The sequence below is a fragment of the Poecilia reticulata genome, chromosome 2 (assembly GCF_904066995.2).
Source record: "Poecilia reticulata chromosome 2, P_reticulata-male-v2, whole genome shotgun sequence".
Taxonomy (NCBI): domain Eukaryota; kingdom Metazoa; phylum Chordata; class Actinopteri; order Cyprinodontiformes; family Poeciliidae; genus Poecilia; species Poecilia reticulata.
Window position 1 is genome coordinate 27,835,891 of NC_088831.1, and position 18,096 is coordinate 27,853,986.

At 36.7% G+C, this 18,096-nt stretch overlaps 2 protein-coding genes across 3 annotated transcripts; one reads left to right on the forward strand and one right to left on the reverse strand.

The window, feature by feature from the left end:
• The first annotated feature begins 38 nt into the window (after window positions 1–38).
• Window positions 39–10,746, forward strand: LOC103459613 (OX-2 membrane glycoprotein). Its single transcript, XM_008401343.3, has 7 exons — window positions 39–201; window positions 1,203–1,283; window positions 1,374–1,694; window positions 2,901–3,230; window positions 6,789–7,073; window positions 8,365–8,466; window positions 9,251–10,746. The coding sequence occupies exons 2-7, from the start codon at window positions 1,211–1,213 to the stop codon at window positions 9,256–9,258; spliced, it is 1,119 nt and encodes a 372-aa protein (XP_008399565.1). The 5' UTR covers window positions 39–201; window positions 1,203–1,210; the 3' UTR covers window positions 9,259–10,746.
• Window positions 10,747–13,217: 2,471 nt separating this feature from the next.
• si:ch211-214p13.8 (uncharacterized) lies at window positions 13,218–18,096 on the reverse strand. 2 transcript variants are annotated; one of them, XM_081602387.1, is made up of 6 exons: window positions 18,025–18,096; window positions 16,602–16,922; window positions 16,470–16,508; window positions 16,280–16,402; window positions 16,160–16,191; window positions 13,218–14,652 (listed from the first exon to the last, which is right to left on the reverse strand). In XM_081602387.1, the coding sequence occupies exons 1-6, from the start codon at window positions 18,080–18,082 to the stop codon at window positions 14,344–14,346; spliced, it is 882 nt and encodes a 293-aa protein (XP_081458513.1). In that variant the 5' UTR covers window positions 18,083–18,096; the 3' UTR covers window positions 13,218–14,343. The 2 variants fall into 2 exon arrangements, with proteins under 2 accessions (XP_081458513.1, XP_081458510.1); XM_081602384.1 differs by having other exon boundaries at window positions 13,218–14,655.

An 18,096-nucleotide genomic window follows, 5' to 3' on the forward strand; every position in this document is an offset into this window, starting at 1 on the left:
CTCATCGTGGACTACATTTAATTTGGGTAAAGTCCTGCTGCCTGCGGTTAGAGTATCAGTCCGAGGGGAGCGCAGCAGCAAAACACTTGGAGGAGCAGAAAATATCGCATGCCGATGCTGGATTATAAGGATGCAGGAGATGATGCAGAGGTAGACCGTCTTAAACTGTTGGCTTTTCACATTTGTAACAAGAGGCATAAGGTGAGTCTCTGTTAACTGATACAACTTGTAGAAGGAATGTGATTGTGAACTCTGATTTGTTCTCTTGATTAATAAAGAACTAAAAGTTGTTAGCTTAACAATTTTTAGTTTAGTTTATCTGATATTTCAAAATGGGATTAAAATGTTGGCAGTTGAGAAAAATATACTGAATTTATAAATGCACTTCATGCTTCAAGGTTCTATAATGAACTAAAGTGCAAATAATTGTTATAGCTTCTTGCTGGCTGATTGTACAATATTTTACATGAAACACTGGCATACGGAGTTAAAGCAGATGCAATCACAAAGAATGTAGAGTAGAAGTAAACAGAACAGTCATAGTCGAAGATACAACAATATAAAATAATAACAAATAGCTGGATTTTGATCATTTTGACTCATTGAGTTGAATATTGCTTGCTGGCAATGTAAAGCATCCAGAAGCTTGACTAAAAACTGTGTGGACAAACCAAATGCCTTCTGGAAAGGTGGGGTTTATTGGCAAAGAGGACAACGATTGAACTCTTTGGTCAGAGTGATAAAGAAGAATGTTTTGACATGAAATGGGAAGGCGAGACTTTAATAACGTCATATTAACTGTATAACATGGTGTTCATAGCTTCATACTGTAGGGCGTTTTTGCTGGTGCATGGTATGAGGTTGATGCAAACATATAGGTAAGAAAGACTGCTTAAAAAATATGTAACTTCACTTCAAATAAAATCAAAGGCAAGATGGCTTCAACTTGGACATTAGTAGCTGTTTCAAAAGAACAGTGATTCCAAATACACATAAAAAAAACCTGGTTTTGGAAAGGATTATGATCTGTATTTTCCACTTAAAAGTTCTGATGGTAATCCCGTGAAACATTCAATCTGGATCCAGAGACCAACTAGTTCAAATGTGTTCTAGCATTGCCAAGAAACGCAGTCAAAAATTGATTTATGTTTATAAAAAAATCTATTCTGGTAATGATGAGAGGTCTTTTTAATTTTCCTCAGTGAGAACGATGATGATCCCTGTCACATGTAGAATAGGTCTGCAGGTGTCTTTTCTCCTCCTCTTAATTGGACAAACACATGGTGAGTAGGGGCACGCTAAGTCAAACCAATAAAATACAAAAAAATTAAAACAACTACTCCCGCTTACCGTTTGCAAAATATTGATTTCAGGTAGAGTGACGGCGCCAGCACGTTTGAAGGCACCAGTGGACAAACCCTTTACACTGACCTGCACGCTGTCAAAGGACCGTGGTGAAACTTTGAGGGAGGTCCGTTGGCTGGACGACAAGAATCAGACCCTGCTGAGCTACCAGCCAGGTAACAGAGACAGCGTGAGTGGACAGCAGCATGTGGAGCTCGCCACCTCACCAAAGGACTCCTCAGCGATCACCATTCGCAGGGTGGGCTTCCGTGATGAAGGCTGCTACACCTGCATCTTTGAGCTCACTCCTTCAGGTTCGAAACAAGGACAGACGTGTCTCACTGTTGACGGTAAGGAAAATATTTTTAATTATTTTGAGTGTGATAAGGTTGGGCCGTCAAAAAGGAACACCGGTATTTTGCATTTAGGATAAAATATATATTTATTAAAGATGAGATAGACACTAGTATAGTTCAGATGCTAGGAGGAGATTACAATCTATGGGAAAGGTAGAAGAGAATAGACAGAATAAGTTGTCTCAATGGAGGAGCAATAATTAATGCAGCTTTAATAATCATAGAACCTGTTAGCAAGTGAATTTGTGGATGCATAAGTGAAAGATTCATTAAGATATTTCACATACGAGTAGCTGATATTGAAGAGGGTCCATCAATTTACTAATAGTTACCACAATCTGAATATATTTTTAGCATTGCATGATTTTACATCAGTACTGTGAACACAGCTGAAAGAAGATAAAAATGCATCAGAAAGATCCAATAACTGAACCCTGTGTAACTCCATAATAAATTATCCCTTCCATCTCATTTATTATTTACTGCTAATAAGCAATCGTGACAGATATGTTACAGAGATAACATTGTGCAGAGAGAAGAGTCATGAACTGGGTGTGTAAAACCTCCACTTGCAACCTGAATGAGTTACAACCCCAGTGATAGTAAGAAGAGACAAGAGATAAGCTGACAAACAGACATTTTTTAAAACTGTAAGCTCATGCGTTGTAAAGCAAGTTGTCCTCTGTTTGGCACAGACAACATTCACATCTGTTAGAGTGATAGATTTGTTAGGAAAGTCTTTTACAAAAGAGTAGCCAATATAAACGAGGGATACGTTGGCTGAAGACTGAGCTGTCACAAGAGTGTCAAAAAACACGGTGCTCTGTATTCAGTCTTCACGGTCGCTGTCCCTGTTAATATTCCATCACTTGATTGATTTGGGATGCTTTCCCTTTTGCACTCAAGGCTTAAAACTGAAAATATGCGAACCCACGTGTTCTCAACCGCTGTTAACCTCTGACCAGAAACTGACGAGCGTGCTGAGACCGGGCCAGTCATGTTAATAAAGAGCTGTGCAGCAGTGGGAGAAGGGGAGCTTAAGCTCCTAAGCAAAAACAGCTGGGCCAGATTCCACTGAGTGGTTTCTGTTTGGGTACCTCATATTCCCAATATTAACATTCTTCTTTACGCACCCCTCGTCTCCCAGCTATGTTTATTGTCTTTTCTGCCCTCAACTGATCCTTTGTGTTTCATCCGCAGCCGAAGTCACATCTGAGAGAAACAAAACAGCAGTGAGCGGCAAGAAGGCGTCCCTGTCATGCTCCTTTGGTTTGCCCGAAAAGGTGCAGCAGATACTATGGAAACTCACGCCTGCTCAGGGCGAATCAAAAGAGGTGGCCTCTTTTGCGAAGCGGAGCGACCCCATGATCGAGCCGGCTTACCAGGGGAGAGTCTGGCTCTCTGCTTCTCTGTCAGACAGTCAGCTTACGATCCAGCCTGTCGCCATCCAGGATGAGGGCTGCTACACCTGCTTCTACGAGACGCACAACGAGGGGACAAAGAGCTCTGTGGTCTGTCTCTCTACCTACGGTAAATGCTTTTCAAGTTCGTCGACATAACCACTTCAACAATGCAACATTAGGTCAAAACGTTTGTTTCCCCGTTTTTTTATCAAGTTACAGGAATTGAAAAACAATTTTCATGATAAATATGTAGTAAATATTTCCATCAAAATTTCTTCCTGAGCACATTTGGGATTTGTCCTAAAAAGTAAAAACTGAGTTACGTTGGTTGCTAAGATAGACTTTGTTTTTGGTTTCTTTTTATGTCAAAGTCACTTACATTTGAATAGTAGAAAAACATGAAAAATAGGAAATATGACAAAATAAATTCAATACATTACATATTTCTTTCTAAATTGAGTAATTGGAGTCAAATTATTTATTGCAGTTACATTTCTGATACTTAGTAAAGCAGGGCTTCTTTACTTCGACACAGTTTCTGATACAGTAATTTGCAAAACATGCATATTTCTTCATTCATGTAGTGCAACCTCCTTCAGCCTCAGTCACATTTACCTTTCACACAATAACTGAAACACATACTCTTAAGATTTCCCTCAGAGTTGCTTCAGTGGAGATGATGCTCTCTGTGATGAATCTCAATCTGTTGAATTCCTCCTCAAAACTGAAAAGCACAAAAGGAAGAGGGTTTATTTCTCTTTGTATTTGTCACAGTTTGAGGCTTTAGAAAAATAAAGTCTTAAACTGAATTTGCCTCCAAATTTGGGCACATTCAGTGGGTAACATTACATTGATCACGTTTTTTTAACTGAGGTGTTTGATAAAGATAAATTTTACAGTTTGGTGGCATTACAAAGTACCTTTTGGGCACCAGGAACGTCTTCCTTTTCATAAAATTACCCAGCTAACTCACACATATGTTGGATAATTTATATTTTCAGTGGCTGGAGCTAAATCCACTCATCCCAACATAGTTTTTTTTTTTCATCATTTGCTGCTTTATTTCATTGTTATTTAAAACAAAATTTTCAAGTGGAGTGGTTTTCACTGAACCTGAGAAGCAAGGACCGACCGACTGCCGACTGCCAAAGGAAAGCACTGTTGGGGTTTTAGATATTAATATTAATCTTCTCTTCCTTTTCAATGCAAGATGCTTTAATGATGCAGCAGCGAGACCAGAGTTCTCTAGACCTGCTTCCACACAAACACTGAACAATAACGTCGACATGCAGAATGGAGCATTCGAAAGAATGATGGAGGCAGGGAGTGACGTCCTGATGCATGACTGTGTCAGTGTTTGCCGCACACAGTGATTCCCTCTGTGCTTTGTCTGCCTCTCCTTTGTGCTCTTTTGGATTTCAACTTTTCTCCCGTTCCCTTTCTCTTTCATTAGTTTCAAGGAACAGATGTGCTTTTGTTTGAAACTGAAATGTACAGTACAGTATTTTTATTTTTTTACTTATGATTATGCATGATTAACATTTTTATTTTTTTCATTCCTGCCGCCTATTTGTGCCAATATTCTTCTTGGATTCTCTCCACATTGGGTGACATAATGACCTCTGCTGTTTTTTTCCCCCCAACTTTCAAACAATCTGTGAACAGCGATGACCAACACAAACACAAATCTAACATTAATCATCCTGCGGTGACAGCATAAACCTGAACCCCTGAAACCTGGAAATTACAACCAGATCCAGAAACACTAACACAAACGCCTTGGGTTTTATGGTGAATATTTGGACACAGAATACAAATATGTCAGCCTGTAAAAAACAGTCAAAAGTTTTAGTTTTAACTTTGAACACTAGAGTTAGTGGGAGATATAATTTTAAATCTTCCATTCACAATTTATGTGCATCTGCTGAACTACTTCTCAGTCCAACATTAATACAAATGGTATTAAGCAGCAAAAAATAATAAATTGTTGTGATGATGTGCTGAAGGCTCACCGTTGAAAAGAGCCAGAGCTTTTTAAAGAGACATGGGCCCAATTTGAAGTCGTCGAATTGCAAATTCAAATGTCTTTTAAGTCATGTTTGATATATACAGCATTTTCATAACAACTGAAAATAATTTAGTTGCATTATGTGTGTGTAAAATACAACATACAGCCCTTTTTATCCTTCCACCTACTGCTGCTGAAATTACTTCTTTGATTTCTGGGCGTTGAGCTTTGGAAAATTCTCTGGTTGGAAGATGAATCGCCACCCAAGCCTGATGTCCAAGTTTCACAGTATGCATGGTGTAAGCCAAGTAATAGGCAGGGTTTGTGTTTCTCTAGACAGAATGTTTGATGTTCAGTCCCACATATCTTTGCTTTTTTTTTTGTTTTGTTTTTTTACCGCAACAGAGTTCTGTTCTTCTTCTGGTCTGATAATCTCTGAAATGTGTTTCTGTGAAGTTCAAGTGAGCTACCACAGCCATTTGTCCACTCTGCCATCAAGGTCTTTGGAGTACATGAGCAGTGGTTGAGCGTCTGGAAGCAAAAAACTGAACCTCTGGCTAAGAGATTATTGGGTTTTTGGTCTCTTCTCTACTCCAAAATGCACTGGCATCTGTGAGTCCTTATATAACGTGCATTTCATTCCAGCCCTTGTTCAATCATAGAAACATCTTTTATGAGAACAAAATTAACCTGAGCTTAATTCTGAGTAACAAGGGAAAGCTTTTTTAATAGTCATGCATGTGAAATTTTACTTGTCGATTCTATTTTTTTATAAACTTTTTATTCATTCTGTCATTGTAGGGTAGCCGGTGTTGAATTTTGCGTGGAAAGAAATGTAATCAACTTTGGCTAAAACGTAAAATGTTCAAAAAGTGCTGTGAGTTTTTATCAGACACACTGTACTAAATAATGTCTATATAAACTATCACGTTTCAACAATATACCATAATACAGTATTCATTATTGTATATTAGCACTAGGTTACTTATTTCTTTAAAGTTGAAAGAATACTCTTTAAATTGTATGCTGAAAAATGTAAGCTGTGTATATAGTATAACGTTATAAAACATACGTGTTTTATAACACGTATGTTTATATATTACATTAAATTAATATATATATTAATTTCATAAACGCTATAAACATAATAGCCTTCCCGTAATAATCCATATGACGTTATCATGGCTTGGTTTTTGATCTGAATTTTCGTTCCTGTTGTCCCAAACCACCCTCACAATCCGGTGTTATCCAGACCAAAGGTGGGAGAAGTTCCTCAGTCAGAATACTGAAAGGAATCTATAACCATGAGAGCCAAATAACTGTGGCTGAACGTGTTCTTGCCAAGAAAAATGCTTTCCATCCCAGTGCATCGCATTCCTCACCCAGCCTCGAGAACAAGGAATTGAAAACAGTCTAAGATTTAGTGATGAATTTTAAGAAAACAAAAACAGGAACTTTTATCCCAGGTATCATGCCCATGATATATAATCACAAACTATTCAAAGACATGAGTCTAGGCAGTTAATTTGGCAAAACGATATATTTAGGGACTTAAAGCAACTTGCTGTCTGTTGTTATTTTGTCCTAGTATAATAGAGCATTTCTTCAATTTGAGGAAAGGCTTCGTAGCATTTTCTCTCATTTCTCTCTTGGTTCCGTTGTCTTTTTTTTTTTCAGTTCTTCCAAAACCTCAGGTGAGCTACAAGACCACGTCTCCAGGCGTGATCGAAGCCAACTGCACGTCTGTATCTCGGCCTCCTGCGGAGATTGTGTGGAATGTGGAGACAGACAACCGCACCATTGGCCCCCCTGTGAGCGTGCATCTGCGCCAGGATGACGGGACCACGCTAGTCATCAGCACACTGACCGTCCAATCAGGGCTGCTTAAAGACGTGTCTGTCAAATGCTTGGTGCATCACAAAGGGCTCGAGACACCCATCGCTGTATCCATGAACACTAAGAGTAAGTTATCAGCAAACATCTACATCTTTGTTGATGTTCTGTCCTTTCTGCAGGTAATATGTTAACAAGTATCACCTTTTTGATGCAGTTTTGTTGATTTAAATAAATGAATACATATGATTACAGCAGAAAACTGCTGTGACATTACTTAGCTGCCTTTCTTTCTGCCTTATCAGCCACAAAAACAATCTGAAATAATAATCCATTAAATTTGAAATGTTTTAGTTTAGATCTTCCTACTAAGAACTGCTGAACTGGTTGCTTCTTTAAAAAAAACATGTCAGTAGAAGTATTTTTAAATTTGACAGTATCCAAACAAATTATCTGATAATAACAGAAAGATTAATTTCATTTTTTTGTGTCATTTATCATAAAGAAGCATAATTTATGATGTATTTACTCATAAACATGAATCAAATTTGAATGTTTTTTTTAGCAGATCAAAATTGCATTCCTGTTATGATATGTTAAATTATCTATCAAGCATGAACATAAAATAACCCAAAAAGTTAAATCATTTAATATTTCACCTACTCTTTTTTTATTTTCTAGTTTGAACAGATCCTAACTATTTTATACCAAGTGGACTGAAATCAGCAATAAATAGGAGTATAGCTGTGATAAAAAGCAACACTTACATATAAGTAAGAAAACTTAACAAAACACTTAGAATTGAGACTTTATTTCCTGTAAAAATAAACAACTTGTGTCTTGAACAGCACTTAGAAATGCTTCTCTGGAACGATGTGGTTTCCTAGTATCTTGGAGGGGTAGGAAAAAAGTTCTAGTTGAATTTATTCGACTGCTGTCCTTTGCCGTGAAATAGTCTTAAAGGAACCAAACAGAGAAATACAGTTTCAAAAAAGGAAGACTGTGCAGCAGACACATGCAGATTTCAGATTGAGAGCTTTGGATGTATCAGCCATGCTATGTCTGCAGGTGCTTTGCCAATCTAAACTTCAAATTATTTACAGCTTCAAGTTGAGTGTAATATAAGACTCTAAACCTGTATTCATATTTAGCTCATGCATCACTGCTTTGGTTTTTGCCAGCCTTAAATTTACCTCAATTCACAGGGTCAAGAGTGCAAAAAGAGAGCAGTTGGATGGTAACACTATAAATTTAACCTGCAATTGAATTACTGATGACCTGAAACAGAGCAGCAGTGTTCAGATTAGTGCAAAACAGACTGTGCACATTTCAGCACGTCAATTACATTAAAGAATTACATGTTTTACAGTTAATGGCAAGTAATGAATCTCCTGATCTGGTCTGTCTTTTCCCCTCTTAGTTGGCACGGCTCTCACCATCCTGATCTCGGTCACCACGGTCGCAGCTCTGCTGGTGATGTCCTTGTGCTTCTGCCTTTGGAAGTGTTTTTTGCGTAAAGAAGGTGAGCGCACGTTTGTGCTTGTTTTCTAATGCATGAAGGGCATCTCCTAATAAAAGAAATACCCTTTGAAGCTAATTGATGTACGTACGTTGTGGAGCAAGCTGCCTTAAATCTGATTGTATAAGTTAAAGGTCAATAATATTTGAGGAATTTTCAGGGAGGGAAAAGAAACGTAATAAATTCCCCTAATACTCACAACAGCCTTGCTCTGCAAATATTCTTTCTAGCATGAGGTTTTATTTTAAAATAAACAGAATTTAATATCTGGGCTTATTCTAGTGTGTTGCTTGGCAAACCACCCCAGAAACAATAAAACAGTATGTTCCTGTTCAGATTCACTTAGGTAACTGCACATATGTTGTTAGTGGCCAGAAAAGCAAGTTTCAGTGACCAGTAGGTGTGTCCAGTCATGTTCACTTTAAAATAACCTCATGTGTTGACATTGGCTGGCTTTTCATTATGATGAGCTAATATGCAAAGTGATACGTTTACCCAAATCAGGACTTCTATACACCAGCATGACTTTCAGGAGAGCACTAAATAGCACAAGTTTAAAATCTAATTCAATTCAAAAATACATTGAAGTTTGACTAAATGCAGTGACACAGTTCTGCTGTAAAATTATTTAGTGACACTTTGTTAGAAATTATTTCCCAAAGTTACAGTTTCAGAGTTAAACTAAAAACTAGCAGACTAGGTCCAGAGTGACAGTTTCCTTTAAAATTGCAAAATTTCAAAATGTATTTCTGTTTTCCGTGAACTCTTTGTACACATTTCTTTTCAGATAATTAATCTTAGACACAAGAGCTGAAAAGAGGATCTTCTCAGGACCGTCCTGATGAGAACGTCACCCTGCCGTGTCCTCGTCTCTCATCATCGTCACCATATCTGTTACTATATGGTTGGAAAGGGAAGATGCTCTCAAATTCCTTAAGGGCTGTCCAGCACAATCCTATTCATCATCACCATCTGGGCGACACTCAGCTTTACTCTGACTCTTCCATAGTCGTCTTTTTTTTCTATTTTTGTTCATCTCAGCTCTGCAACTGATTGAGTCGATGGCTACACATTCCAGAACAGCGGAGTCTCTGTGCGGCTGAGTTGAGTTATTCTGCAGAACATTACATGACCTCGGAAAACCTTTCTGCGGTTGTCTGTTTTTTTTTTTTTTTCATGAACCTCAGAGATGTGTCTTAATATTTTCTATTTTTCTTACTTGCTAAAATGTAATACAAACTCAAAAAAAAAAACAAATTTGAACTTGAATGAAGTTTTAACATTACAAATACTGCAAATCTTGTCTTTGAAGTATAAGATTGACAGCTCATCATTTTGAGAGCTTGGAAGGGTTTATAAACAAATTTAAGAAATTAAAATTCTTATGGTGAACTGTAATCTGTCTTCCAAAAGTATTCATGCCATCTTGAACAGAAGAAAACCAAATTATTTTCCTACTTGCAGTAAACTACATGTGACAGAAAAGTAACGCTGCTTATTCCCCACAATGAATCCTGGAGGTAGAAACATCGTGTTTTGGAAGGTTTGCTAGAGATTGAGTGGGGCAAAGATTTCAGAGCTTGTGCTGTTTTTGCATGGAAAAAATGGGCAAACGCTTCAATGTTTGCAACATGACAAAATGATAAAAAGTTCAAAGGTCATGAATACTTTCATAAGGCACTGCATACCAAATGTTTTTCACAGCATTTTTTTCTTTTTTTTTTTTTTTTTTTTATTATAAGGTGCGTATGTTTTTTGTTAAATGTTAAATTCTCCGGTCAGATGGCTGGAATCAATTTCAAAAGCCTTTTAGTTGCCCCTGAAGGAATGCGTGTCCTGCTGCTCACTGTGCAGTCGGGCACTTTCTCTCTCAATGCCCTAAAAAAATGACTTGAGCACTTCAGGCTAAACAGCTCAAAGGATCTCTCTGTTCTTTAAAAATCCCTCTCACTCTGGACCAAACACACAGAAACATCAAAGCATAAAAGAAAATGCATTGATGCTTCTAGTTGATCTTTTTTTTTTGTTTGTTTTTGCATTATTAACTGGCTTTTTATTATGACTTGAAGCAGTATAGCTACTGAAGCGAATGATCTGCATTTTTTTCTTGTTTATTGACGGATGTAAGACATGGAAGTCATCAGAATTACGTTAGGAATAACGTTCCTTCCCGCTGAAGGCTTTCAATCACACAAAGATACTGTATTTCAGCGAAGACACATTATGAAAACCACCATATGTAAAATAACTGTAAAAGAATAAATAAATGACTGAAAAAAGTAACCACGGAGTCTCTCTGTCACCGATTTTGGAGCTTTATGCTGTATGTCTCTAACGGGATTTATAGAACGATCAAATTCCTCCCTGTTGTACCAAATCTGCCTGCCAGATGCTGATTTTTTTCATCTAAGCAAGAGCACTGAGGGTGGATCTCCGGAAATGGTGAAAAAAAGATGCACCCATATGCTTTCAGAAACTTACACCATGCCTTTCTCAACTAAGTAATTGATGGCAACGTTCGTTTTCCTGCACAAAAAGCACGTGTGGTATTTAAATTAGCACTTGTCAGCTGTAAAATAATTATTGATTACGTTAGCCAGGCTAGGAATTTGTGTTACACCACCACGTCTTCGACATTACGCCAACCATTTCAGAAATGATTCATGTTGTAGAACCTCTCAGACTTAGACTCACGTAACTTATCTCAAAAATATAAAGCGCGCATGTATGTGTTGCTTGAAAGCTTATTTGGGAATGCGTGTGTAAAATAAACTTATGTGTGAGACATTTCAGAGAGATATGTGTGTCTTATATCATATGTATATTTTGGATCAACTACATTTTGCTTGAGGAATGCAGCAGGGCAGATCATGCTCCTGGTGGTGGTGTTTGGTTCTGTGACTGTAAAAAGCTGCTCTCACTCAATCTATAGCAGTCACTATGATCACATAAATGTTGTCAACCGGTCGCAGTGAGGATGACTACTTGTGTGACAGAGTTTAATAGTTTTAATCTCAGAGGTTTTGTGTGCGTTGCAACTGCCAGATTGCTGAAAGTAAAAATTTCCACACAGCAAGACAGAGGTTGATTCCTCCAATGGGGAATTAATATGCAGCTGTAATCTCAGCTTTTCACCTTTCACATCATTCTGCTGGGGAAAATATAAAAGGTCTTATTAATCACTGGCATTTTTTTCTATTTTCATCATGACATTTTGTTGAGTAACAACACATTCAAAAGAATGCTTGGAATAGATTAATTAAGGAACATTGTGTTAGATATGATCAAATTAAAATGATATCTCGGCAAGTCAGGTCACAGCATTACTTGCAACATTTATTGGATTTGTAGCAGCAGCTTTTTTTTTTTTTACAGTGATGTAACAAAAAAATTAACTAAATTAGAAAAGAATCCCAGCTTACATTTCTTATCTTTCTCTACTTTTCGTTTCTAACTTCACATCTCCTCTTTGCGCCGGTCCAAACCAGCTCAGCATCGCTTCGTTTTTGTTTTACACAGAGACGTCACTACAATTATTCACTATTTTCCGGATAGGAACCTTGGTAAAAGTGCATGTTCACCTTTACCACCTCGACACTTCCGATCTTACTCAAGTGTCTCTGCATCAAAACCAGACATGATCATAGCAAGTCTGACTACTATGTTGCTGCAAACCTTCTCTTTCATTCCTGCAGCCCTCCGTCTGTCACTTTTTTTTCCACCTCCTGAGCATTTCCTGTTTCTCGGACCCTTGAAGCTCAGTCTCATTTACCTTTATGATCTTTACTCGACGCAGCTTCTTTATTGCACCTTTTCCCATCTCTTTCACATATATTTTTAGAATAAAGTTTCTTATTAGGTGAATGAGACAGAAATGAAAGACACTGCATCTCATGTGGTGCATTAAGATTACAGGATAGTAGCTTTAGCCACATTAACAACCTAATCATCTGAATCTGAATCTAGCACACTTGAAGACAGTGCAAACCTTTTAAATTAAATTTATAACTGATTTTATTGTTGATCATTGTTGATTTACAATTGATTGCGGGAGCAGAGTAGTTCTACAACAAATGGAGTGATGTCAAAGATCAGACATGTTGGCATTTTGTGGGTCAGTTTCACTTTGAATAATGGAATATCTGCTGCATCGCAGTACTCAAAACAAGAACAATCAGCCTAAATTAGAACTTGGTGGCAAACTGAGACCAGATCAGTATCATCTACCTGTCGACTACAAGAAAATGTGTCAACAAATGGTTTTTTTCAAAGATGTGGTGTGAAAAGAAGAAAATCAGGGCTCCCAGTGAGGCCTGGGAAAACAGTTTCAAATCTACCTTGAAGAAGCAGATATGTGTCTCTGATGCTTTGCGTTTTTGTTTGTTTGTTTTCTTTGTTTGTTTGTTTTTTTACAATAGAAACCACAAATATTTTACGAAATACAAAACATTGTCAAGATTCTACCAGTGTTTCTGTTGTTCTTTATTCTTTTTCTTTTTGTCTTCTAAAATCTCATGTAAACCTATTCTCAGTTGGTTATTTACGTATTATGAAGTAAAACAAACACATTTATCCAATAGAAATGTTTTTCCTATATCTTACCTTGACAGAGTTTCCTGTGTCTCAGTTTGTCAAACTGCAAATAAAGTTAGTTAAGCAACTAACTAACTAAATGCCTTTGGCATTATGAATCCAGAAAAATGACAAATATCCCAGGCAGAGTTAGGCTTAGAATTATTTTTATTCAAGCTAGAGGTTTGTTTTTGATTTAAAAAAATTTAAAAAAGGGGACACAGGCATCTATCAAAAGACAGAACTCAGATGACTATCAACAACTCTTCTCATTTACAGCTTCATAAAAAGAGTCAGGAGAAAATGTATTTACATATTTCTCAATGATCAAAGGAAAAATTATTATTGGCATTATTTGTGGTGAGCTCCAGCTCTTTTATGTTGGTCATTCTTCTTCCCATCACTCTAGTCTTCAGCTCCCACCACAGATTATCAACCGAATGTGGATTGTTAGTCTGACCGACCATTTCAAGAAGTTAATGATACTTCCAGTCAAACGTGACATGTTGGTCAAATGGGGGTATGAATAATTTTGACTGTATCTGTAACAATAGTATCATATTAAAGAACTAAAATCTACCAAACCTGTCTTGTTGGCCTTTTGTGTCCATTTCTTTTGTTTTGTAAGTTTTACAGGATGCCTGTGCATGCTGATTGTTTCTGTAATAAAGTATTTGATTGGTCTTAAATATTTTTTATCATTAAATATGAATTTGACTAACTCTTTCATGATTTTTTTTAGTATCTTAGGTGACAACTAAGATACTTATCTTAGTTGTCACCTTAACCAGGTGACAACTAAGATAAGTATCTTAGTTAAGACGCTCGTTTCACCACACACACACACACACACACACACACACACACACACAAAAAAACATTCGACCTTCAACTTCCTGTATTCTTGAGCCAAAGCACTCAACTGTGGTTTACAAGTTAGGAAATTTGTGTCAATGCAGCCATGATGACACACTGAATGTTATACAGGAAATGTGTGATAGAATGGCTTTATGTGTTTTTTTTTTCTTAAAGTCGTTGTATGAAGTGACATAAAATTTCTGGCATTTAATAATATTAAGTAATGGTAACGTACAACATATATTTGTTAAAAAAATAATGCTTTCAACATTTCAAATCCTATAATAACATAAAATGATGAATACACAAGAAAACACTATCCTTTGATGCCTCTCGTGTCTACTTTAAGCTCTATGACCACAACCCTCTTTCTGCACACCGTTCCATGACGCTTCCACACAAGTATGGATGTTTCTAAGTTATTCTTAGTCAGTGAAAATTACTCAACTTTTAAGTCACATTGATAACAGCGTAATTTGTCTTTGAGTCTTGTTCACATGTGTAGTTTCTGACTGTTGTCCCACGCTGCAGGTGGTTGATGACAGCGTACACTTCGCTGTTAGGCGCTTCTGTTTTCACTGTTGTGTATGTGACAGCCAGCTGGCTCCCAGTGAGACCGAGAGCAGGTGATGCTGATGCTGTTCTTTCCGGTTGTCTTGTAGAATAGATGTCGTTCAGAACTGAGAAATGAGTTCGCAGGCCGGGCGGAGAAGGGGCGCTCGCTTTGGGGAGTTCTGGTATCATATGTAAAGATATTTCCTGCTAGAGGGAAATAAAATGTAAAAAATACTTAAACTGTACAACCACTTCAATGTGAAGAAAGTCAAGATGATCTTAAACTCTCAATAGAAAGGTTTTTCTCTGCTTCTTTCTACCTGCGTTTGGATGTTTCATCTAAAATCTACCAAAACTTTTTTTGGACATAGAGGGGTGTTTTCGTCTACCTTTATTTGAAGCCTCGATGTAGAGACGGAAACACCGTCAGTATTTTTATCAGCTGCGTTTCAACGGACTGCTATATTTCAACTGACCACTAATTACACTGAGACTCTGAAGCCTGAAGCTGTTTTTTATAAGTCATGCTGCAACTGGTCTTAGTGAACTATTTAGTGATTTTTCTTTCTCATCTCCTATCAGAAATAAATATTGTCAAAAATTATTTTGAATCTATGACTGTCAGGGGTATGAATGAATGTGTACTCAGCTGTATTCAACCAGGTAAAAACTATCTTCCCATTGAAGTTTTATGTATATTACAGAAGTCTCATGCTCTATGTGATAAACCTTTTAATAAACCTTATAATCAGAGTGAGTTATCCTGAGCAATCTTCAAAGTCATGCTTCTTTAAGCTTAGGTTGCCGGAGGAAAAACTGATCATTTCTCTGTCCTCTCATCTACATCTACTGTGTTATTAACTGATATTTTAAGTTTTCTCTTAGTTTCTATATTTTCCTCGAAGCTACATCTGGTAGCTTAGCTCTGATGCCTTCCTGGAGGAGCATATCGGTTGAGAAACTGCACCAAAACAAATTAATGTTCTCCTACTCTTGCCATTAATTTTTTACTTTTCTTTAAAGCAGAAAATATTCCCAGTTTAGAGCTTCTGTTTCGGTTTTTGTGTCTCTGCCTGGTCTTCTTGAAGCCCCAGCTGGTCGCTGCAGATGGCAGTTCATACTAAGCCAGGTTCTGCTGGAGGTTTCTTTCTGTCAAAAGGTGATGGGGGGAGTTTCCACTCCACTGTCACTAAATGCATTTCCAGTATGAGGGATTACTGGTAAGTCAACGGCACAAAGCAAGCGATTTTCTGCATCTTGTTCGTACAAGATGCAGTGTATTTCATTTAAGTCTCATCCAATCTGCTGTGTTTCCATAACTGGAAACTTTTTAACCATCTTTAGTAATAAACTGAACATGACTGCAATGTTTGATACCGAGGAAATGTACGTATGTATAATTGGATTGAGTTGACTTTTTTTAAATTGGTTCTTTTTAGATTACATAAGTAAACTGAATTAAATTCAGTAGACATAAACTATAAAACATCTCCAAGATGCTGCAGAGCATTTCAATGTTGTGGCGTAGCCTTCGTCTGGAGTGAAGGGTGTTTAACAGACTGCGTCTTTTTGATTATGACCCAACATTACAAACTATGCATGATACATTTTTGGAAACTGACTACACTACCTCACAGTTCATGTTATTGTTCTAAATAAAATGTGAAGCTTCAAAACAATAAATTAAAATCCACTATATAAAACTGGTTACCTCTTGATGTTTATTGTAGCGGGTCCACGTTCCTATGAAAAACAAATTTAAGGGGATTAAAGATGCAAATACAGTATTGTAATAGTTATAGAAGCAACAGAGCTAAATTAATAGTCTTACGTTTCCAGCCCTGAAAGAACACGAGGATCAACACTATCGCTGCAGCGATCAGAAATACAACGGTAATGCAGATCAGGAAGACGGATAACCAGGAGCGATCGTCACCAATACTGTCTGAGCCAACTGCATGAAACAATAATGTTAAAATAGATGTAAAATTAAATGTGTAACATTACATGAAGCTTCTTACCTTCATCATCATCAGGGTTTTCTACTCCTTTGTTCAGTTCTTGAGCAACAAAAGAAAACAGCTATGATTAAAATATTGAACCAAATACATGCATTTCACAGGTAAATCTTAGTAGTAAAGAAAAAAAAAAACCTGAAACTGAGATGTTGATGTGATGGCTGGTAAATTCATTACTGTGTCCTGAAGCACATCTGTACAGGCCGTCATCATTAATGGAAACCTGCTCAAAACTTAAATATGAGATCAGATTCTCTTTGTCATGTTTCTGTGTGATTCTTATGTTCTCCGTGTCTGAAATGTTTTTCCAGTTCCCTGTGTTAGAGAATTTAAACCATATGATACTGAGTGACTCCCCACAGTGTTTGACTGGACACTTGACTGTCAGATTTTCTCCAGGGGAAACACGTTTTGTTGCTCCTCTTCGCACTTTAGCCGTCACGTCACATGAAGAAACTACAATTCAAAAAAATTTATGTGAGTTTAATGACACAATTTCCAAAGTTCTACCAAGTACAGTAAATATGATATTATGCTTATTTTGATGTAAAAGAGGTCTTTATCTCTTCAAGATATAATGTTACGTGCCAATCCTGTTTAACTTAATAATGACCAAACATTTACTGACATTTTTTTTGTTTGGAAATGTGATCAATAACGACAGTTTATATTCAAGCAAATTTATTGAATTCTCACAAAGAATCCTTTATGTGAATCAGCATTTTTAGATGCCATTCTGAAAATCGCATTTACTCAAATGACCTATATTGTCAAACATTTATTTGTGTTATTAAACACAATGATATTCTCTAATATGTCACACAATGTTTTCTTTTATTTCATATTATTATCCTGCTCATGATCAGTGAAACGTTGTAGGCAGCTCCAAGACAAAGAAGACAAATCAAAGAATGAAGGACTCTTAAGTCTAATTAGTATTAAGATCATTCATTTAAACTCAAAATAAACCATGACCAATATTAAAACTGGGTGAAGCTCTCGCTGTATACAACGTACTACATTTACAACACAACATGTTTATCAAAACACAACACAATACCATACATTTTTTTCCTAATATGAATTAAAAAAGACTAATAGTTGTGTTAAGGTTCTGGAGATGTTTATCTAATACCAGAAAAAAACTATTAAAACTTTTGGCTCACTACAGAATTATTACAGGGTCTCCTTTTTGTATAACTAGTTTTTAACTATTAGATTACGACAGATAATATAGTTTAATAAAACATTTATAGATGTTTGTATGAAAACAGTAAATATCCAGTAATTATTTGAGTATTTTTCTTAAATACTTTTGTCTTTTTAACTTTTCAACTGACTCCTGATTTAAGCCTCATCAGTGAAACAAATGATAAATCAATTTAAAGTTTTTTGTTTGTTTCTATTTTAATTCATTTTAACGGAAGAAAACCTGCCATCTGGCAGTTTTGCTGTCACGTAAATACTGAGTCTCAATCACACTCAAATAAAATCTCTTCCGCTGCTTTGATGACAAACTTACCAAATTAAAACTAAAGAAGTTGAAAAAAAAACTTACCTTTATTGTCTCTGCAAAGGCAAATAAGCACAGCACACCAAATTACCAGGAGCTGCATTGTGCATCATATGC